Genomic DNA, 22,046 nt, shown 5'->3' with positions numbered 1-22,046 from the left:
TTGCCTGACTCCTCTTGATCGCAATTTTTCTTGTTATTAACAATGTTCATCGCGTGCTTCCCTCTGCATTGAATATGCGCTTCGATCTGTACGCAGCATCACCTCTGAACACAGGAGGTCGATAAGCAGGCCGCGCCCGCGCTTTGACGATCATCGCAATGCGTTGTGTTTGCCTTGTCGAAAGGCATCTTAGAACTCTGGAATCGCCATTGTACCTGGTTTCGACATGCAGTGTCCACTGCAGGTCGACATTGAAGAACACCATGGAACACTTGGCTTCATTCTAAACCTTTGCGCTGCCATTGGTCACTGGATCTGTCACCTGGATGGTTGAGCCCGTCTAGCGCCCTGCAATACGATGCGCCGCGAACCGCAAGGCAGACCCCGCTGTCTGTCTGCTTCGATGCGTTCACTCTTCTTTCTCTGGCCTCGCGGGCACGATTCTGCCCTCGGTGAGTTGTTCACGCAGCATCGATGCACTGACTGTCTTTAACTTTCACGGCCTTACAGCAACATGCCTGAGCCACTCACAATCGTCACATCCTGCTTCGGACTGTTAGGATCCATCGTTAACATCTCGAAGGAACTCACGAGTTTCGTTTCGAAAGCTCGCGAGGCTCGGAAGGACATCGATGGGTTCCTCCGTGAGCTTCAATCACTGAAGCTCTGTGTCGAGACACTCAAGGACGAGCAGTTTCCGTTTCCGGAATCTCACCAGAAGCAGTTGATCACAATGCTGTACCACTGTGACATAATTGTGAGAGAGATGGCAAATATAATTCAAACGAAACAGTCGTACCACGACCCATCCCAGAGCAACAATATCGCTTCTTCGTCGCCTACCTTTGTAGGAAAGATCAAGTGGTCCTTCAAAGATCGGGATCAGGTCACTAGCCTGCGAGGACGCCTTGAGGCACACAAGACAACTTTGGATATCGTGCTGGACATGGCTATCATCACGACAACGGCACAAATCAAGGATGACACGGGCATGTTGAGAGAAACTACAACCCTCATCAAAGAAGATACAGGATCGATCAGAGAAGATGCTTCGAAACTCAGACAAGAAGTTGAAAAGCTACGCAAACAGCTGGCGGCACTGTCAAGTGACCGACCAAGTGAACCACCCATGCTGCAACGATTTCTTGAGGAGACCTTTACATACACCGAAAGTGTGCTCGGCGCATCAGGAGATGCGCCGGATGCCGACCATCCTTCCGATGAAGTCAAAAGCTTTGAAAGCAATGCCGACACTATCTGCGCCCCAAATGAAGTGCAAGACCCTGATGATTCAGCATCAGCGCATATCGGAAGCCAATCCAGGATCAGACCTACAACCGGGCATCACATAATCTCCGTGGACCCCCCACCCACTCGAGCAAATGAAGTGGCGCAAACAGCGTCGAACAGTCCCAAGGGCCGTGAGGAGGAATTGCTAGAAGCTATTTGGCACCATAGCGCAGCTGACTGCGAGCGCTTGCTCCGACAAAGAGTAAAATTTGACGCTAGAGCCAATGTACACAAGATATTGAGTACAAAGCCTGACTGCAGCAAGGAACACATCGCAGTGCTGAGAATCCTGGCGACTTACAACCATCGTCCTGAGTACAGCAAAGCGATAGTGCAATACGCCGCTCTGGCCACCAACGAGAGGCCATATGAGTTCGATGTTGTTGAGTATCTTGCAAGCTGTGGAGCAGATGTGAAGGCAAAGCTGGATCAAGATACGGTGAAGGCACTTTGTGAGCTATCGGAACGATCTTGGGCTACTCTTAGAATAGCTCAGAACGACTCGAACTTGGAGTTTGTGGCCAGATACCGCACCGGGGTTGGCTGGATTCCGCGCCTCATTGCTCTGGATCGCACCATCGTTGCAGATATCAACCAGAACTTTTCGGTCCGACTCCAGCTTCTCTTGACACCAATCTGGTCGGATAATGTGCCAGCAATAACGGAGCTGATCAGCAGGGGAATATCAGTCGCTTGGCCTATGGCTTTCGAGTTATATGTTGCCGCAGTCAGGACGACAGCGAGATGGCTAACATTAGACAATAGACTCTGGGAGAAGTGGAAGGACCGCCATATCGGAAACGATCGTAGAGACCACGCGGAAGAGCTGGCCCGGCGGCATGGCCTAGAGATCAAGACGACTAGACAGGGCGGCAGCAATGATGGTGAGGAATTGGTTTTGCGTTGCAAAGCTCACCAGGTGCTCCTGTATGCTTATGGTGATGAAGTGCTGCGAGCGCTGTTGTCAGGCCAATGGCAGCGACCCGCAGGTGCAGAGCAATTTTCCGATCCTGGGGAAACGCTCGTATATGAGCGACTCGAGGCTCTCTCGAGTGGGAATTCGAAGGCTGTCTCCCCACCGTTACTAGAATGGTTTTATGCGCCTCCTCCGGTGTCAGCGCCATGTCCCAAGCTTGAGCGACCAAGTCAAGCTCAAACCAAATCACAAGTCACAGAGCCTACTCGACCGATCACCTACCTCACGACAACCAGTTGTACGTACCGCTCGGCGAAGCCGTGGTCGCGCAACCGATTGTAAAGCCCAATTCTAACTTAGCGCTCAAGCCAAAGCCCAGGTCAAATCCTCAATTAGTTCCCAAACCAACACCCCGGCCGGATCCTCAGCTGGTCCCCAAACCAACGCTCAGTTCGGATCCTCAGCTGGTTCCTAGACTAAGACCCACGTCAAACCCTCAGTTAGTTCCTAAGCCAACGCCCAGGACGGACCCTCGGCTGCTCCCTAAACAAACGCTCAGTTCAGATCCTCCGCTGGTCCCCAAGCCAAGACCCGTATCTAATCCTCAAATGGTTCCGAAGCCAAGACCCGTGTCGAATCCTCAAATAGTCCCCAAGCCAAGACCCACGTCAAATCCTCAAAGGGCCCCCAATCCAAAGCCCACGTCAAACCCTCAAATGGCTCCCAAGCCGATTCCCAAGTTGGATCCCAAGCCAGTAGCTAAGCCGACTCCGAAACCAGTCTCTAAGCCGGCTGCCAGGCAAATGCCTAATTTTCATCCTAGGCCGGCTCTCAACTTGGACCCCAAGCCGAGCCTCCAGCAGATTCGCAAGCCAGTTCCGAAGCCGGATCAGAGTTGTCAAACTCAGTAGGCTAGCCCTCTGGTGTTACATTAATGAGTAAGACCCGACTTCCACGGCGATACCTTCAACCAACGGTTTTTGCAAGTCGGCACCCTCCCTGCATGCTCGATCAACAACCGTTACTTCACGCCGACCTAAGAAGGTGACACGATTCAGCAACGATCGCGTCGAAGCACTGGCAAGCCATTCCGCAGCTCGATGGGTACAGTCATGTCTGCAGCTTTACGTGCCTGTCAAGAGTCTCAATACTCCCTGACCACATTCCTTGACCTCCGCGCATCCGTGTCTCTGGGTATCTCCCGTGCCCTTTTAAGGTCCTAACATGCAGCTTTCCGAGATAGGGCTCTGCGAATATTTGTGTCATAGCTTTGGAGTCGAATCTCGGGTCTTTGACAAGGCGCCGATGGGCAATTCAGTCAGGGCACAGACGCTACCTGGGATCGGTGTCCGGTTCTTTGTGCGTACGGGTCAGGGGCATCAAACACATGGATGATGTTGAGCAACGACGGCTCATTCCTCATATGGTTGGTTGCACGGACATTGGCAGGGTCGTGGCCGAAAGTGCGCAAGGTATTGCGAATGGAGATGCAGACCGAAGTTGCGGCTTCCTCAAGTGTTCTGCTGTATGCGTACCCAACTTGAATTCAACGATGGTCTGTTTCGAGTACTCACACATATATGATGCGTCCGTGTGATGCCTGCCGCACTGTTCTTCGACTCCCGCGTGCATTGACTAGCTTATGGTCTCGTTTATGCATGCACAATCTCGATGTCTGGCCTCGGATGTGACCGATGAGCGCAAAAAATATCTCGATGCAAAAAGCAAGATTTTCCCATGCGTCATTCCGGGCGAATCGGAGATCCCGACTGAGAGAAACGTACTCCACAATAAAGGAACAGGCGAAACAGCACGAGACCATGTGGCGTTTGTCGACGACATGTGAAGCTTCACAAGAGTCGTTCCTTGCCTTCACTTCCTCTGATTGTAGATTTTCCTTGTACCACCAGTAGCATCGATAGAATTCAGCGCGTCCGCATAGCGAGGTTTTTGTTCGTCCTTCTCCCCACTGTCAACCACAATCCGTCAGCCTAAGCTGCCACCAAAAGTCCCGTTCACCATGTGGTCAATTCGACCGTCGGTCCCCAGATTTTCAGGCCCCTACACTGTCGGCACAACCGAATATGAAATCCCCATATCAGAGATAGACACCCAAACAGGCCCACCAGACCCAACAATCACGACACTCAAGTTCCGCCTCTTCTACCCTACCAGCACACCCTACACAGGCCAAAAAATACCCTGGGTCCCAGCGCCACAGCGACAATGGACAGAGGCGTTTGGCAACTTCCTTGGCGCGTCACTCGGATGGTCGAAGATCGTCAACCCAATGCTGTCGCTGTTGTCATACATCACCATACCAGCTATTCCTAACGCGCCACTGATCTCCAGGAAGCGGCCGTTCCCACTCATGATCTTCTCACATGGCCTGGCGGGGAATTGCAACACGTACTCGAGCTTCTGCGGGTCGATGGCGAGCTGTGGGATGATTGTTGCGGCGATCGAGCACCGTGATGGGAGCTGTCCGATCACTATGCAGCGCGGGGCGGATGATAAGGTCGCGTCACATGTCGACTACCGGAAGTATCCGCATACGAACACTCCTGAGGTGTTCCGGGCGCGCAATGCGCAGATGAAGACGCGGATGTGGGAGCTGGATCTTCTCTTCACTACACTGGGCAGGATCAACGGCGGAGAAAAGCTGCAGAACTACGCTTTGGCGAACGAGAAACCGACCGGACCAGCCTTCTCATCGACGATGGACTTCCGGCCCGGCCGCATCACCTGGGCAGGACATTCCTTCGGCGCATGCACCATTACCCAATTCATCAAATCAATCTACTACAACGACTTCCTCCCCGACCTCAAAAGCACAGAACACGAGCACGACCCAGATTGGCAACCTCTCTTCGTCCCGCGCGCCAACAGCGATCTCATCAAGCAGATCACTCCAACATCCCCCGTAACACTCCTCGACGTCTGGACGATGCCCTTCCGCGCTCCCTCGATACAATGGCTTTGGGAGCGGCCTATGCCATGCCATGACACCAGCAAGTCGCATGTTCAGTCTTCGACACGACGCCCGACCACAATCAGCATAATGTCCACTGAATTCTACAACTGGACCGAGATGCTAAACCGCACGCGCATCCTCATGGCCGCCAACCCGCTCGCCGCAACAGAGGAGATCGCGCGCCAGTCGGCGCCACGTAGCCCAAAGATGCCGAAGCTAGAAGACACGACCGCGTCGAGGACGCCGAAGCTCGCCACACCACCTAACAAGCACGTGGAGGACAGCGATGGCGAGGGAGCTGCGGAGTTGGACGCAGATATTTTGCCGCCTGCGAGCTTGCCGCTTGAGGAGTCGCTGTCCGCAGCAGAGCCGGTGGATCGGTCTGCTTCCGTATCGCCTTCTTCGTCACTCTCTTCGGCATGCGCACACGATGAGGCGGACTCACCAGAGGACTCACCGACGAGCAGCACAACATCTCTCTCACCCTCACTTACCGCCAAGCCGGCACCCAAGGCAACTGCAGCCTCAGTGTCCTCTCCTGACTCGGCTACATCCGATCCCCCAGCAAAACTCTACCACATCCCCCAATCCGCCCATCTCAGCCAGTCCGACTTCGGCCCCCTCTTCCCAACCCTCACCCGCCTGCTCATGAAAGCCGCCGACCCCGTGGGCACAATGAATCTCAACGTCCGCGCCGTCGCCCAATCCATCCGAAACGCTGGAATAACAGGCATCGAAAGAGTCGACCGTCCCTTCCCTCAAGGAACGACCAGTGACAAAAGCGCAGGAAGCAAAAGTCATGGGTGGTTTTCGTGGCTGCGCGGCCAAGAAGTGCAAGGGGAGAAAGTGACTGGCACTGAGGACGAGGAGACGGAGGCAAGATTTGAGGAGATGAGGCAGGACAGTATCTTGCAAGAACCTGGGTTGGCGAGGTGGAAGGAGTTGGATGTTCCTGTTGTTGCGCATTACTCGCCTTCGCGATAGGTTGTTGTTCTTGGATTGTTTGTTTGGGTGGAAGGGCAAGCACGGCGTTTGCATAAGCGGGAGTGCTGGGCGGGCGGATCTGGATTGGTTTTGGGATTTTATAAGCTCGAACCTGATCGTGCTGGATGTGGGTGTTAATGCAGCGGGAAAGCATATGCACCAGCGAGCGAGAGTGGGCGGGGATTGATGTAACAAGCGATGATCGAAAAGAGGGCTGCACGTGCATATATAAGGTAGACCTAGAGCGTCCGCACGCATAGACACGAGTACAATCTCTGAGTATGGAGACCATGGGCGCTCAGTGAGGCCTCCAGCGCGACACGCCTGATGCTGTTCTGTCACATCAGAGTCTTCGTCATTGAATGCGGCCAGATATTGTCTTTTGGTAAGTGGCACCCATAACTGAGGGCTCCCGGTAGACCGGATGACGGCACAACTGAGATCTATTGCTACCTACGGAAGTCACAGGGGACGGCTTGGGTCAAAAGCAGCAACAGATACGGTTTGAGCGGGAGTGCCGTAGCACCCTGACCTACCTGCTTGGGTCAGGGAGGGCGCTGAAGGATCGACCGCTCCTCACTGATCCAGTCAGTGGGTTTTAGATGAGTCTCACTGGATTGTCACTTCGTAGGGAATCCGGACCCAGAACTTTCCAGCTGGGGAGGGCGCTGTGGTAGCTGAGGTAGCCGCTGATAATGCTTTCATTCGTCTGATCTCGATCAGGACCATATGGATATCTCTCTAAGTCTGCTTTAGCCCCAGGTAGGCCTTCGTGTGCCACGATGCATGTTCAGTCAAATCCTGCGTATGCGCCCCCAGGGCGGCCTCTACGGCGCAATTTGACATTTCGTCCGTTGTTGACAATCTACAGATCCGCATCATCCTCGTCTGGCAAGGGCATAGCGGAAGCATCGTCCATCTCCTTCTTGTACTGCTCCATTAGCTCCGGGTTGACCTGAACCTCAGGAGGCGCCAGAGCGGGAGCAGCGACGAACTCGAGTTGTGCGTTACCGACCAGCTTGCGAGCGAGCCAGAGGAAAGGCTTCTCGAAGTTGTAGTTGGACTTGGCGGAGATATCGTAGTATTGCAGGTTCTTCTTGCGGTGGAATGTGATGGTCTTGGCCTTGACCTTCCGCTCCTTGACGTCGACTTTGTTGCCGCAGAGGACGATGGGGATGTTCTCGCAGACACGAACCAGATCGCCTATGTGTTTGTTAGTGGGGCATCTTGCGATGGGGTGGCTGGAGAAGACGTACGATGCCAGTTGGGGACGTTCTTGTATGTGATTCTCGACGTAACATCAAACATGATGATGCCGCACTGGCCGTTGATGTAGTAGCCATCTCGGAGACCACCAAACTTCTCTTGACCGGCGGTATCCCATACATCGAACTGAATCTGGCCAAGGTTCTGGCAGGTATTAGCTTCGTAAAGGTCTCGTAGGGGTAAGTGGACGTACGGTGGTGAAGCCGAGAGGGTGAACCTCGACACCGAGGGTAGCGATGTACTTCTTTTCGAACTCTCCCGTCAGATGGCGCTTGACGAATGTGGTCTGCGACGCTGTTAGCTTTGATCTGTCTGCAACCCTACCCATCGACTCAACGAGCGCGCCGCTGCGCTGTCGTAGCACCATGTGATCGTGAGCTTACCTTGCCTGTGCCGCCATCACCGACCAAGACGAGCTTGAAGGTTGGGGGACCCTGGGTCTCCGCCATTGTGTTTGCCTGTGGAAGAGGCGGTGGGGGATGCCTTGCTTCGAGGAGTGCGTCGGCAGTCGTTACAGATGGCGGAGATCGGCGTAGAACGAATGCGCAACTACTGAAGAGTTGGCGAGGTGGATGAGAGAGTACTCAAGTGGAGGAGGGATGGTAGATGGGGAAGAGGCAGCAGTACTAGGCTTTCATATCAACAATCATTGAGAGATGGCAAGCGGGTCCGGCAAAAATCAGAGGCTTGGCATTGGGTATCATATCACGTGACTGTTGCCTGATTGCAAGACTGCCATTCAACATTCCATACAGCGGCCGCCCTGATCCGCTTCCATCACGAATCTGTTGCCACAAAGTGACTCTGAAATAACGCTCATCCGAGGTTTCACGATTCGATCGGCGAGATAAATCATGCCTACAGCGGCCTCCCTGGCACGGTTTCCACGATTATTTTTTGGTACCAATTTCCTACTCATTGACGCTCAATCTTGACGCTCGAGTGACGGTCATTCAGCAACACCGACTCGAGTAGAACGACACATCATACCTACAACGCCCTCCCTGACTAGCAAACCTTCAAGATATCGGTCCTACGACCTGCCGCTCAAATGAGGTTTCTCTCACGCCTGCCAATCCGACGACTCACGTCACCTTGCGGCAACAGCGACCTCCGTCACCCTCCATGGCCAGACAAATTTGCTATCATCCTTCTCCACGATTCACCCTGCTAGTGAGGCTCAAAGTGAGGCTCATCCCAACCTTACTAATCTTAAAAGATCCAACGAGTTGAGAGCCCAGCGCATGCCCCGGCTGCAACTTCTATCATGAAGTATCTCCATCAAGTGACGCTCAACCCACGCTCGTGCCGAGACCTCGAAGACAGCAGGCACTCATCGACGAAGCAGAAGAATGCATGAATCGTGCGTGGACGTTGAAGTCGGTTGCTAGATGGTATTGTTCTTCGACACTGTGCCACCACAATCGATATCTTCTCGCCCTGGTCCATCGCCGCTGGTTGATGATACTGCTCCACGGATAGCTCCTTGCAGCACAATATGCTGCCTTCGACTACCCTTACCCTGAACTCATTCTCGCACCCATCGCCAGGTGCTTCACTTCGGGCCGCCACTTCACTCGAACAGCAACAGGCAGCAGCGGACTCCTGAGTCATGCAGAGAATGGTGAATTGCCTTGTCGCCAGTCACTGGCGTCGTGGCTTCGGGTTCTCCACTTCGTTGCAGAGGTATAAGTAGGTGGCCATGCCCTCGACTTCTTTCTTCTCTTTCGCACAGCGCTGGAGCGAATGCTGCTGGCCAAGCGAATTTGCCACACCATGATAGCAGCCGTTGCTATCTCGTGGGGCGAAGACCATCTTGTAAGTCTCGAATGTCAGTTAGATCTCCTCGAGTAGCGCATAGACCGCGGACGACCACCATCAGTGCCTACCGTCCACGGCGGGCGGCTCCATCCTCAGATCGGCACAATATGACACCCCAAACTTCCCCTCCCACCCCACCCCTGCCGTGGCGTCAATCTCAGCTCCATATCCAGCTCCCCAGCACCACCAAGCACCTCCCGAACCACACGCACCGGTATCGGCCGTCCTGTACTCCCCTGTACCACCTCCCCTACCACTCTCAAACCCTCGTGATTCGACCATATCGCGCGCCCAAACCTCCTGATCTTGTCGCCTGGTTTGAGGCCAGCTTCGTTCGCGGGGCTGCCTGGCTCGACTGAGCGTACTTTCGCGAAGGGGACATCGGGAACTTCGCTTGCTGGTGTGTCTTGAGTTCGGACTGGTAATTGTGTATTCGTGGCCGGTGCAGCCTCTTCCTCCGCGCTCGCCGTCGTGCCATTCACACCACCCTTTTGCAGCTCCGCGTGATGTTCGTGTAGGCCTTTCTCGATCCGGCTCATGAGTGCTTTCCAGTCGTTCCGCATCTCGATGATTCGCGCACGTGTGACGCGTATTTGCGGCACATCGATGTCTGCTCGGGGGAATCCGTCCGCGTCGATCAGCGGCGTCTGCATGTTGACGCCATGGCTGTCAAGGACGGAGCCTAGGGCTTTGAGCTCGGCTTCGAGGTTGTCCTTTCGAGTGATCAGTTGGTGGAGGGATAGGTTGTCTAACGAGGCGGCGTTGTAAGAAGTTGAGGTTGGGCCGGAGGGGACGTGTATCGAGGAGAGGTTATCGTCTGATTGCATGTTGAGGTTCATGGGGCGGCCCATGATATTTCTCCAGATCGATGTAGATGGAACGAGCAGGTGATGTGGGAGGAGGCAGGCGTGACGATAGAATGAATCAGTCGCGAGGTCGAGAAATGTTTTCCAAGGTTGTCAGTCACGATCGCGCAAGCAGTCGCGGCCTGTTGCGGGGTGAGTTGTGGGGGGCGGGGCGACTTTCTTGCTGCACGTGACCACCTCAACGAAGTGAAGCACTGGAACCCTACGACGACGACTGCCAATGGTGTAGATGCGAACGAGGAGCACTTTCAGTGAAATGGTGCTGATAGCGAAATCAAAGCCGGTCTCAGCAAGTCGAATGGACAACTTTCTTATGAGGAGGCCTCTGTTGGGTATTCCTCTCGACATTATCTATGGATGAGTAAACCCTGTGTAGAAATATCTCACGGTGCTGATGGTCCCGTGTGCCCACAATTAATACATCCACAGAAGCCATCCGAGCACACTATCACACTATCGTAGCTGTTGTGCTGGCTGGGTTCTTGGAGGCATCGAGATCTGAGGCCACGCCATAGTTCCGTCAGGGTGGAAATAGTACTGTTCTGGCATCAACGGCACGAAATCGATCATGGTTCCATCAGTTGTTGTGGTAGGCGCAGCAAGAGCCGTGTCGTAACCTTGATAGCTAGCTTGCGGGCCGTTCAGGATTGTGGCCATTGATGTGGGTATCTGCTGTGGGAACGATGGCTGTAGGTGCTGTTGAGTCATCGCCTGAGTATGACCTGGAGCAGGTATGGAGGCTTGCTGCGGGTAGGCGGTGTAATTCTGTCCGGCTGATGCTGGTGTGTACGGGAGAGCGTAAGCAGATCCGTTGCTTTGCGGTGGTGTCATGACCATTGGGGTAGGGATCGCCGACGGGACAGTGTTGTACGTCGACGGCATACTGGCAGGACGGCCAGCAATCTGCCCATGCTGCACGGATTGAGGGCTAGGTGTAGGCTCCTGTTGGACCCCCGGCAACGACGCGCGGTGTGAGGTCTGTGGCGTGCCGTTCACGCTCGCAAACGTTTCGGTAGTCGGGTTCGAAAATCTGGCCATGACCTGTCGATGCTCCGTCTCCAGACGCTGTGCTCGTGGCGACAAATTGTCCCGCAAGTGCTTTCCAGACTTGAGACCTTTATCCGCCGCCTGCCACACACGGTCCCACGCATTGAGCTCCTTGCACATCTCTTGGAAGTGTTCTGTGAAGCCTTGACCAAGTCTTCGCCGGTAGTAGCCAGCGTGAGGCCAAATGCCATCGTGAAGGGTCCGATACAATGCCAGGTATAGTCAACACCTTTGTATCTCTGGTGTAAGGTAACAAAACAATTAAGCAATCTTTTTGCTGCCGCATGACAAATCTGTAGGTGCTTGTCCCGGATTTGCTGATCATCGGATGTGCAGCACGATGGATGATAGAGCATCATTTGGTACTCTGCTGTCCACTGCTCCATCAAGAGAGATGCAACGTCGAGGTTGATGTGCTTCTCACCCTGTCTCTCCATAGCCTTGTCCCAGTCGCGCCGCCAGGCTTCAATTTTGCCGTTCAGCGAGTTCACAGCTTCCAGATACTCTTGTGCAGGAAGACGAACAGCTAGAATGCGGTTGTACAGTTCCAGAAGTAGCGGAACTTGCATAGTCAGATGCCGTGCTGGGTGGAAATCGCATTGACCGCTACGTACAGCAGCCAGGCCATCAACCGAGATCTCACCATCCAGTGTTTCGACAGGTAAGACAACCTCCAGGTCTATTGGCAGTTGCCATGCACTAGCCTGCCAATCTGCTGGCTGTCCAAATCGGCAGACCGTACTCATGCAAAAAACCAACAACGCATTGTAAATGCGCATGCGGAGCTCTTTCGCGAGAGCGTTCTGCTCATGCTTTGGCAGCTCGATCTCGTCCGGATTGCGGTGGTACTGCAGGTCGGTGGCGCGGAACAGTACCTGCTTGCCCAGCTTCCAGCCAATGCCAGGTTTTGGTAGGTTCCGCATGTACAAGATGATAAGTGCCAAGGCTTGCATGGCTTCCAGGGTTTCGTCGACGTACAAATGCCTCCATTGACCGAGGGCATAATGTAGAAATTGGTGACTCTTCTCGTAGTTTTCCGCCGCCTTTTCTTCGTTCCGGACAGCGACTTGCTGATGGAAGATAGCGAGAACCATGTATACCTGAACCCGCTCGGCCATGCTAATTGTGTCAGGCTTATCGAACAATCGGGCCACCAAAGCCTGGAAACTCGGACGATGAACGACTGGAAAGTATTGCACCATGATCTCCATGATGAAATTGGTGTTCTCTAAGGCGGCTTCCTTCGACGGTAGGGCAAAACGACCGATTTCCTGGAAGCCGATGATCGTATTCTTAATGGATGTTCCGGACGCATTGAAGAGGATTTCATCTGGCGCTGGTTCTCGCATCGACTCACAGTCAAAGTCTGCCACGTCGATCGTCTCGCCATCTGCCAGATCTACCACGGTCATATTCATGGGTCCTTTGCGCAATGGTCCTGTGCGAGGAGACCGCTTTGTGTCGTTCTGGCGGGCTCCCTGTGGTCTCGGAGGGACGTCCACAGTGTACTTTCGCGGTGAGGCGTGCGCGTTCAAAGGACCGTACCGTGCCCTGTATTGGTCTAGTTCTTCGCGCAGTCGTCGCATTTCTCCTTCATCGCCTCGTCGTCGCGACTGACCAGTGACTCTATCAGTGCTGAGACAGTCCAAGCCCTTCTGTCTGCATGGCCCACAGCATTCAGGATCTTTGTCACATTTCATCTTTCTCTCCTTACAACGATCACAGGCCTGGCCTGTTCGCGCTGTCTGCGCCATCTTATGTCTGACAGCATCGCTGTACTGCTCGGCCGATTCGGTATGCGTCTTGAGCTTCTTTTTGGGAGGTTCGTCATCGTTACCGCCGTTGGCAGCGGCGCCATTCTGTGGTGGTAGAGATGCCATCCATACAAAATGTTGGCCCAGTCGGGCGGGCGCTGCAGATGTAGTGCTACAGGAAGTTGCCGCGTCGGTTCGCGCTAGAATGTCGTATGAGGTCGATGGGACACTCTCGGGTGTAAAAGCGGCAGGAAGAGGACAGGGATTAGGGCGGTAAAAGAAGCAGCCACGCCTAAGGTACTCTGGAGAGCCTGCCATCCTCGGTTTGGATGGGGCCTTCGGGGCGCCTGCCATTTTATGCTGCAGGCTGAGGTGGAACAGACTTCATACGCCCAGAGACATTCAAAACATCTCTTGCACGCCCAGGTGAATGTCACTCCACCTAGGTATGCCGGAGGACTTTGAAAATTAAGGGAATTAACACGCCTGGTATCGCTATGCCAACTGAAAGCAGGCACGTAAACATCTAAGCTGAGCAACTTCCTAACGTGAGGGCACTCTTTACAATATGCAGCTGCTGTATTCTGAGCGTCCTTGGGTCTTGAGATGGCATCTGGCCCCGCCTGGAAGTCAGACCTTCGAGGCGACGTGAACAACCTCCAATATGGATCTCTCGAGAAGTCCAAGATACCAAAGTATCGCCTGTCCGGTCATGGACGGGTGATCGGTCTTGACAGGAGTTTTCGCATCTCTACACACTCTCAAGAGCACCGCGAAGTCATCACCGGCAGTTTTGACTTGCCTTCTCGTCGGAAGGACCAGTCTCTCGCTACCGCAAGACTTGGACCAGAACAGCAAATCACCAGCGCTCAAGAGTCATTGCATGACCCCGTTGAAGAACAATCCAGCTATGTCGCTTTTGATCATCCACGCAAGCGAGTCAAGCTCTCACCTGGGCATGATCCACGATTCTCGAAGGCATCAGTGCCGATGCAGATACCGACGATGGGAGCTCGACAGAGGATGACGACACTGCCGTCATTGGGCTGAGCCCGGAACAGGCTTCGACGAGGATCCAACTGGACGAGGTGCATATCCGGCAAAGGAAGTTAACGAATCAAGTCACCGATGACCCAGAGGACGTCAAATCCTGGCTAGATCTCATTGACCACCAAGCGCTCGTTGTACGAGGATCCGACCGCGCTGATCTCAAACTCACTCGAAGCCAACGGCAAACACTCATCTCTATGCGCATTGCGCTGTATGAACAAGCCCTTGCAAAAGTCACTCAAGCCACTGCACGCCAGACTCTTGTGGCTGGCTTGATGAAAGAAGGCAGCCAGATTTGGGACCACGAGAGGCAAGTATCTGAATGGGAGAGAGTACTCAAGACCGGTCCATCGTTCGAGCTTCGACTGCTGTATCTCAACTTTCTCATGAGCGCCTCTCGGAGCTTCTCCTGTGAGCATGTTCTGGAAGTGATGTCAGGATACTTTGGCTTGTACAGGCGCGAGTCTGCTAGCCGCGTACGCGACAGGCAGCTTATTCATCTACTCTCCCGTCTAACTATGTTCTTGAGTCAAGCTGGCTTCCGAGAGCGGGCGTTTGCAATCTGGCAAGCCAATCTAGAGCTTGCATACTACAAGGACGAAAGTCTGATCGATCCCATCACCGAGTTCGAACACTTTTGGGACAGCGAACGTCCACGAATCGGTGAGGCTGGTGCAAAAGGATGGACTCGGTCGACCGATTCTGTGGCACGGACAGAGGATTTGAGTGCTGAGGCGATGTCGCATTCGGGACAAGATCAGCTTAACGACTACGCATCGTGGGCCGCATCGGAAGCGCAAGTTTCCAATCGTCAAACGCTTCCTGCGCGAACGAGTGAGAATAGCACAGATCCATACCGAGTGATCTTGTTTGCTGACATCGAGCCATACCTGTTCTGTGATTTCGCACCCGAGGAAGACGATTTGCTCAACGCCTTTCTGAGGTTTTGCGAGTTACCTCTACACGATGCTATCGACGGCGATAGTGCAATCGATACTTTTCTGTGGAATAAGTCTCCCTTCGCCGACGGCAGTGCACCAAGTGACACCTTCGGGCTCGCGCAATATGTCACTCCAGACACGAACGAACGCATGTCGACGACCGCGGCTTCGCCTGTGCCAAAAGACAACTTGCAACATACTCCACTAGTGAAGACAGCAGTCGAAGTACTGCAACAGATTCTGAGCTCTCGGACCGGCGACGAAGATCTGGCAGACTATATTTTGACTTTTGAGTCTTTTGACTCAAGGTTGAACCCATCAAAAGCCCGGAAACTAGCGAAGAAGTTTCTAAAGCAATTTCCATCCTCGATTCGCCTTTACAACACTTACGCCGATATTGAGGCTCGGTCCAAAGGGCTTCGAGCCGCGGAACAGATATGGCTCACAGTCTTGTCAATGCTTGGGCGCGCAAGCGTTGGCCGCATCCGCGAGCGTCTGTCAATCCTGAGATCATGGGCATGGCAATGCACTCTAAACGACCAAAGTGGAAGAGCCCTGCAAGTGCTGAGCAATGCCCATTTGACGGCACCAATCCTTGACGCGACACAGCCCACATCAGATCATCAGCTTCAACAAGCAGAGTCGTTTCTATGGTCTGAGCTGTCCAGAGCACACGCGAAGCCCGCGCTGGAGGAGCTGGTTCTGATCGTTCAACTGCTAGCCTTGCTACAGTATCACTTCAAGGACCGTGATCTCTCAACCAGCTTACAAGTCTACGAGCAGTGTCTCGCGCTTTCGACATTCCTGTCAGCGCACCTGCCAGCGACGACCAAGCGAGCACTCGAACAGCTACATGTCCACCGCAACGAACTCATTTCACACCATATGCGCTCTCCTGGCACGCAATTCAAGCCAAAGCAGATCATAGCCTCCCTCCAAGACTCATGTCGAGCGTTTCCGCACAACCTGGTCTTCCGCAAACAGTACAACATCTTCGTCCAAAACCACGGCGGCATCGATCGCCTGCGAGCTACCGCCATGTCTCTGCAGTCCACGAGCGAGATGACTCTGATTGACCATCTGTCCAACGTCCACACAGCATTGTCTCTTCCAAGCTATCAGGGCGGAACTGAGCATGTCATTCGAGCTGCATTTCAGCACGCCGTACTCCCGCCAGGAGAGAAAAATGACGACGTCTCGGCTTCTCGCAGCACGTCGACCAACATCCGTTCCTGTCCAGCGATCAACGTTGCCTTCCTAAAATGGGAGCTGTCACTCCTGAGAGCACTTCCATCTCACGAAACCACGGTCTCTCGACGCACGAGTCAGCCCTCGGCGAAGCGCGACCAAAAGGTCCGGAACCGACAAGTCCAGAATGTGAGAAAAGCATTCCGTGTCGCAGTTGGGAATTGTCCCTGGGTGAAGGAGATCTACCTGCTGTACTTTGACGAGGCGCTGCGGGATGAGATCTCGGTCAGTGAGTGGGAAGAGGTATATGAGAGTATGCTTGAGCGTGGGTTGAGGATCTGTGTTGAGCGTTGATGCCGAAATAGTCGAGGAAAGGGCTGTGAGGTAGTTCATCGACATCGAAGGCGATCGACGATCAGGTGCTTGACCAATCAGTGCCTTGACCTGACTCTCAATACTCACTGTCGTGTAACTTGGCACACTGTATTAGAAAGCATAACGTGACAACGAATTTGACGCAGCACAGTCGTCTGAGAACAAAACACCATCAAGTAACCTCCTCGACTACGCTCGCCCCATCAAGTAGCAATAGAAGCTATCTTGTATGGCAAGGGTGAGCAGGGTTGGTGATCGGCGCGCCTGAGGAAAAAGAAAGGAGAAGAAAGGTCGAGGGCAAGACGACTACTTATACCTCTTCCATGCGAAGTGAAGATCGGTGACGCACCATGGTAATCCGCTGCGTGACTCGGTCAGGATATTCACTGTTTGCTGCATGATTCAGCCCAGGCTGCCGCGCAGAGTGAATTGACCTATTGACAATGTTTCACCGCTGATACTGACGAAAGTCTCACTCGAGGTTGAACCGGTGACCATCTCGACGGTATCGTAGTTCCGATGAGGACTCGCAACGTAGTCTAAACGCAATTCGCGATTATTTCCGCCATTTTTGGTCTAATAGGATGGGCCTGTTAGACCGCATGCGCATGGCTGGCATTCTCGGAGCGGCAAAGTCGCGTCGTACATCTACAGGAGTCTGTTGATGCAGGTAATCGGCGGTCGTCTTCGACGCCAGACTGGCTGAGATGGCGTGCGGGTAAGATCTCGTGGGTTGCGGTGATGGTAGGCCATAACAGACCGATCAGGGCTATCTTGGTTGTGAAGACTGTTCGATGTGCAAATCAATCACTTGGCTATGGTATCGGGTTGCGTTCGGTAAGGTGCCGAAGCGGAAGTCGTTGTCGTCGTGTGATCGGGAGCATATGCTGAGACATAGTCAGCAAACACGGTGAGCATCTGCTCAGGAAAAAGAATGCGCATGTAGGTAAGGGCGATTATTGGTAGGAACGCCAGCAGGTCCGACAAGACTTGGACGGACGAGGTCTGAGTAGGCGCAAGAAGTCCTACCTGGCAGTCTTATAGGATGAGTGGCCCTGATGTCTGATGCGAACTAGGCCTCTGGGACGAAAACGCCAGGTCAGGTCGGATCCACAAAGGACGTGCAGACACGAGCCCAAGAGCCATGTATCCTGGACCCACGCCGTTGCAGCGTCACAGTAGACCGCAGCTGTCAAAGTGATGTGCAGTGCATGATGTCTTGCATCTGTCTAGAGCAGGTCGCCTAGTATATGCAGGCATACGAACGACGTTCGGATGGTGGGTAGTGCCGGATAGAGGCTGCATATGCTACTCAAGTCAGGCCTGCGTGGCCAGGCACCGAGAGGGGTCGGTGGCAAGCCCCCTCCTTTGACGCTCCGGAAGAAGTAGGGATAGCCAATAGTAGAAGTGCTGCGGCCGACCCAAGGAGCTGGTCTGCCAGTCAACTGCGAGGAATTGCGAGTCTGAGGCCCAGGGGACGGCAAGGATCGTGCCGCACTGCAGGACGCAAAGCGTCTGTATTTGGTTGCAGAATCGTCGAGAGTCAATCCTTCAGAGAAGTCCAGTGAGCGAAGCTTTTTGCTCTCGCTTTCCTGCTTGGAACACTGAGGTTGCAAAGTGGGTGTGACGAAGACATTCGCCGCTTGAGGACGTGGGGGCACATCAAGCAAAGGAGCTCTCCTCGTAATGATCGTGCGGCAACCGGATTTGGAAGCCTCCTGCTTCATAGTGAGGGTACGATTGGATGGATTCAACGCTTGCGGAGTGTTTGGACTGATTGGCGTGCTTTCGGCTGCTGGGTGAGATTCAATGCCCTGTTCTAGGATACCGCCGATATTCAATCGTTGATCGCCAACGGTAGCTGGGAAATCCAGGCATAGATCCCATGATAGCCGCGATGGCATGTTCGGTTGGCATGTGTCACATGGCCATGTGATCTGGTGCGTGGGGCCGCCGGTGCCACCAGTAATCCGACAGGGGTGTCCAAGAAGTCCGATCCGATTTTTGGCTGGTGATACAAGATCTGGCCACGGCGCAGCGGTGCAGGTCCAACGGCTCCCGTGGATCAGGTCACACAACATGAACAGACGAGATCGTCAAGTCTATGGCCGAGGTGACACAGCATGGCGAGGCTGGATGGCGATCTTCTGCGCCCGGCAGAAGCGACGAGAGCTTCATTCAACGTCGTGATTGTAGCGCTGCAAACACTGGTAGCTTCTTTGATGTCTGAACAAGGTTGCGCCGTGACCTGTGTACCATGTTATGTCTGGCTCAGCTTGACGACGATCTTTGGTTGTTTGTGGGCGGTCCGGACCGGAAGCAAACGTGGTTATCGCTCACCGCTCAGATCCCTTGAACGAACGAACAGGCGGTGTGACTTGCATGAGATCGAGCATCCGATTACTTACATATGATCTGCAGATCTATAGATCTCTCCGATGAACTATAGATCCACGTCAAAGAGCCGCATCTTGCCATGTACGTGCCATTTGTGGACAAACCAAGTTCAGGTTGAAGACGAAACGTCTGGAGCAGCCCTGCGAGCCTGGTAGGTGCACACAATTAATTTCGCAACTGTCTTTCGAAATTGCGGTGCTTAGTCATCACGACGGGATATTTTTCGTTCATTCTTCGATCATATCAGTGCTTGCACCTCACGTCTTAGCATACTTGTTGATCTCCTGAGCATCGAGGTACCGTTGAGGCAGCGCAGCTACGAGTTTCGTCATACCAGGATGAGCACACAAGGCCTCCAAAGTCACGTTGCGGAAATGTGTCGCAGTCGACAAGATCTCGCATGCAGCTAGACATTGGAAGCGGGTGAGCCTCTGCGGAATCTGTAACGTTGACCTTCGGCAGTTCTACACTCGACATCCCCGCCGGTCTATGACTCGACGACATTGCGCCTTGCATCTGTAGCTCGATGCATGATGTCGTGAGGACATGTCGACCAAGTACGCCATAGGCCATTTTGTGCCGCGTACCATCTATGCGCTGTCAAAACAGGGGCAGAGAACCGAGCGAATTTGCGGGAAGCCGCAACGATCGCACGTTTACCGCAGGACCTGGTGGAATCTGCTTGCATGCTCATGCGGAGTTTCGTCGTCGAGCTGGAGCAACGAGTTGGAAAGCTGGCGGGCGAGCTGCGAATGCGTCACGACAAAGATCTTTCAACGTGATCCTGATGGATACATCGCAAAAACCTTTACAAGAACTGCTGTGTTTGGTGAGTCTGCAGAACGGCGAAGAGCCATGGGCCGGGCCACCGAACGGTTCCGGTCTTTTATCGGGTACCCTTTGCTCGTGTGGATAGCTGGTTTTCGTGTTGCATCACGCCGTTGCTAGTTTGTGTAGGCGATGGACCTCTCTCACAGGGCAACATAATACCTCGTCTCACGGCTCGCGACACGGCATCGGCAGGAAGCTGCAAACCGCTTGTCCTTGCATGTCAGATGTAAGCCGAACAAGCCAATGTTCTGTAACAGCCAGATGCTCGAATGGTCTAACCTCCAGCACGAGTTCGTCAGTCGTAGAGGGGGAAGATTGTGGGGTTGACAGGTCGAAAAACGCCACGATAATGCAAACCTCGACTAAGGCAGCCACTGGCCAGGTTGCCCCTCAATGGCCGGGATGATGGCCGAAAATGAGGCCCACTGACGATCTGCGAAGAGCTCTTTGATGGCATATGACAGCTGATCGAGGATGATCGCTCGAGCTTGATCGTCATGCCCCAATGGTGAGAACATGATTGTTAGTTGACTTCAATAGTGCATGATTCAGACACAGCATCACGAGCGTTGACCAAGCTCATCGACGATTCACATGCTTTTCCTTTAGGCTCATTGAGCACAACCTGGATATTCGTCAAGTACAGCGCAGCAGAATATGCATATCGTGTGTGTCGTACGACTGAATGTTCAAGGAAGTATCATCCACCTAGCACAGGACTGCTTCCTGGCGAGCAGTCTTGGCTGGTCATGGATCCAATTCACAACTTAGCACCGCTACACAGTCAGGTAATCCTGAGCATTGCATATTCTAGCTGTCAATAGTTTATATGGCTAGTTGAAAGGCTACCCCAAGCGAAGTTCGCGAGGGAGCGAAAAGAGAGCGGGAGAACGAAAACAGCAGCTCGATACACTCTGTGCCTAGCTCTGACCAGCAGGTACGATAAGCCTAGCAACCTGCGTGAAAGCTTATGCAGTGGCGGGCATGTGTGTCCACGAGCAATAGGATGCAGATGATGTGAGGCCGAAGATGGCCGCGTGCGTACTGTCAGATCATTGAGCTGCCATCCACGAAGCTTCAGACTTAGCTATTGCACTGAATAATGCACTGACCAGCTCGTCCGAGGACGTGTCTCTTCATCAAAGCATATCTGTCGACATGGCGGGGGTCCCAGATAGAAAACGATAGTTTTCGATTAACCTGCGGGCGAGGCCGCTCGTGAGTTGCATCACGCAACAGAGCATTGCGCCATCTGGCGGGGTGGGGCAAAGAACTGGCCGGGTTGGCGGGATAGGTTGGACCCTGGACAGGCCTGCTGCTCGAACGCATCGTTTCGCAGATAAATTCTTTGTGGCTATCATGACCGATTCAGGCCAATGCAAATGGGTCTGCTACGTGAATTGACACTTGGTAATAATGGCTATGAAGACGCGTTACCTGCGTTGCCTGCTTCCGTGTCTGTCTGAGAAAACTCGTGCAGGGACGGCCTCGGTCATCGGCTATCGGAACCACAGGTTCATCACAACCCAGAGTAATCGTTCAAGTAAGATTTTGTTGAGTCAAACATCTCGCACGAACGCTCGAGCATCTGGAGAGTGTTGGTGGGGTTGATGGACTTGGGAAGTCCGAGCGACTTGCTCCGTCGCCAGTGCTCGCCTGAGCTACTTTGCGAGCTACTCTCACGAATGTTGACTCGTCTCGGTCTGGAAAGTCATATCTTCACCTTCTTCATTGAGTGGTTTCCTTCTCTCAGAGGCTTGGTAGATATGCTTATGCTTGTGGTTCGGCCTTCGCGGTCGGACTTGGATGTATGTGACTCCGTTTGCATGTGGCGGAAAAATGGCTTTGTGGCATGTGCATACTCACGCTGTATCAGAATATGTACACATGAGGATATTCTTGATGTTCAGAAGGACAGGCCTGCAGTCACGGTTCGTGCTCGGCTGATCTCACAACGTCTGGAAAATAATTCCCTGCGAGTCGTGAAATAAGGATCAATATGACATGGGCACATCCTGGCTGAGGCCGTATTCGCTGCAAAACACACTGGCGCTGAACTCGAATAGAATAACATTTGCGATCATCAGCGCTGGAGCGTGCTGAAAGAAGTTCGGGATTATTTGCAGGGTGCATATTCGTATCTTTCTGAAGTGTTGATGGTCAGCAACGATAACAGCTTCGAACCACAATAATAAGCCGCCCCATGTAATTCCTGACGTGTTGCTTGCCTTTCCACCGGCTGCTCTGTGAAGCAGTCGCTCAGCGCGTTCCCCCGACCACTGTACCCCTCCACTTCTGCCAGGCCGCCGTGGCTTGCAAGAGTCGAGCTTAGCGCGAAGCAGTCGA

The 22,046-nt window shown here is 53.5% G+C and overlaps 6 protein-coding genes across 6 annotated transcripts; 3 read left to right on the top strand and 3 right to left on the bottom strand.

Annotated features, from left to right (window-relative positions):
• Positions 1 to 514: 514 nt before the first annotated feature.
• AB675_9522 (uncharacterized protein) lies at positions 515 to 2,548 on the top strand (the record flags this gene model as incomplete). Its single annotated transcript, XM_018150064.1, has 1 exon — positions 515 to 2,548. The coding sequence occupies one exon, from the start codon at positions 515 to 517 to the stop codon at positions 2,546 to 2,548; it is 2,034 nt and encodes a 677-aa protein (XP_018002371.1).
• A 1,678-nt stretch (positions 2,549 to 4,226) lies between these two features.
• Positions 4,227 to 6,164, top strand: AB675_9521 (Platelet-activating factor acetylhydrolase-like protein; the record flags this gene model as incomplete). The annotated part of the gene is made up of 1 exon (XM_018150063.1): positions 4,227 to 6,164. One exon carries the CDS (start codon positions 4,227 to 4,229, stop codon positions 6,162 to 6,164), a length of 1,938 nt encoding a protein of 645 aa, XP_018002433.1.
• Positions 6,165 to 7,029: 865 nt separating this feature from the next.
• AB675_9520 (GTP-binding nuclear protein GSP1/Ran) lies at positions 7,030 to 7,879 on the bottom strand (the record flags this gene model as incomplete). The annotated part of the gene is made up of 4 exons (XM_018150062.1): positions 7,030 to 7,367; positions 7,421 to 7,574; positions 7,624 to 7,716; positions 7,814 to 7,879. 4 exons carry the CDS (start codon positions 7,877 to 7,879, stop codon positions 7,030 to 7,032), a joined length of 651 nt encoding a protein of 216 aa, XP_018002262.1.
• A 1,464-nt stretch (positions 7,880 to 9,343) lies between these two features.
• Positions 9,344 to 10,102, bottom strand: AB675_9519 (26S proteasome non-ATPase regulatory subunit 9; the record flags this gene model as incomplete). The annotated part of the gene is made up of 1 exon (XM_018150060.1): positions 9,344 to 10,102. The coding sequence occupies one exon, from the start codon at positions 10,100 to 10,102 to the stop codon at positions 9,344 to 9,346; it is 759 nt and encodes a 252-aa protein (XP_018002535.1).
• A 468-nt stretch (positions 10,103 to 10,570) lies between these two features.
• On the bottom strand, positions 10,571 to 13,044 carry AB675_9518 (uncharacterized protein; the record flags this gene model as incomplete). Its single annotated transcript, XM_018150059.1, has 2 exons — positions 10,571 to 11,318; positions 11,531 to 13,044. 2 exons carry the CDS (start codon positions 13,042 to 13,044, stop codon positions 10,571 to 10,573), a joined length of 2,262 nt encoding a protein of 753 aa, XP_018002271.1.
• A 480-nt stretch (positions 13,045 to 13,524) lies between these two features.
• Positions 13,525 to 16,451, top strand: AB675_9517 (uncharacterized protein; the record flags this gene model as incomplete). Its single annotated transcript, XM_018150058.1, has 2 exons — positions 13,525 to 13,902; positions 13,980 to 16,451. 2 exons carry the CDS (start codon positions 13,525 to 13,527, stop codon positions 16,449 to 16,451), a joined length of 2,850 nt encoding a protein of 949 aa, XP_018002430.1.
• Between the last annotated feature and the right edge of the window lie 5,595 nt (positions 16,452 to 22,046).

This window comes from Cyphellophora attinorum (assembly GCF_001299255.1).
Source record: "Cyphellophora attinorum strain CBS 131958 chromosome Unknown Contig7, whole genome shotgun sequence".
NCBI classification, from domain to species: domain Eukaryota; kingdom Fungi; phylum Ascomycota; class Eurotiomycetes; order Chaetothyriales; family Cyphellophoraceae; genus Cyphellophora; species Cyphellophora attinorum.
The sequence above is the reverse complement of the archived record's forward strand: the minus strand, read 5'-3'. Positions and strand labels throughout refer to the sequence as shown.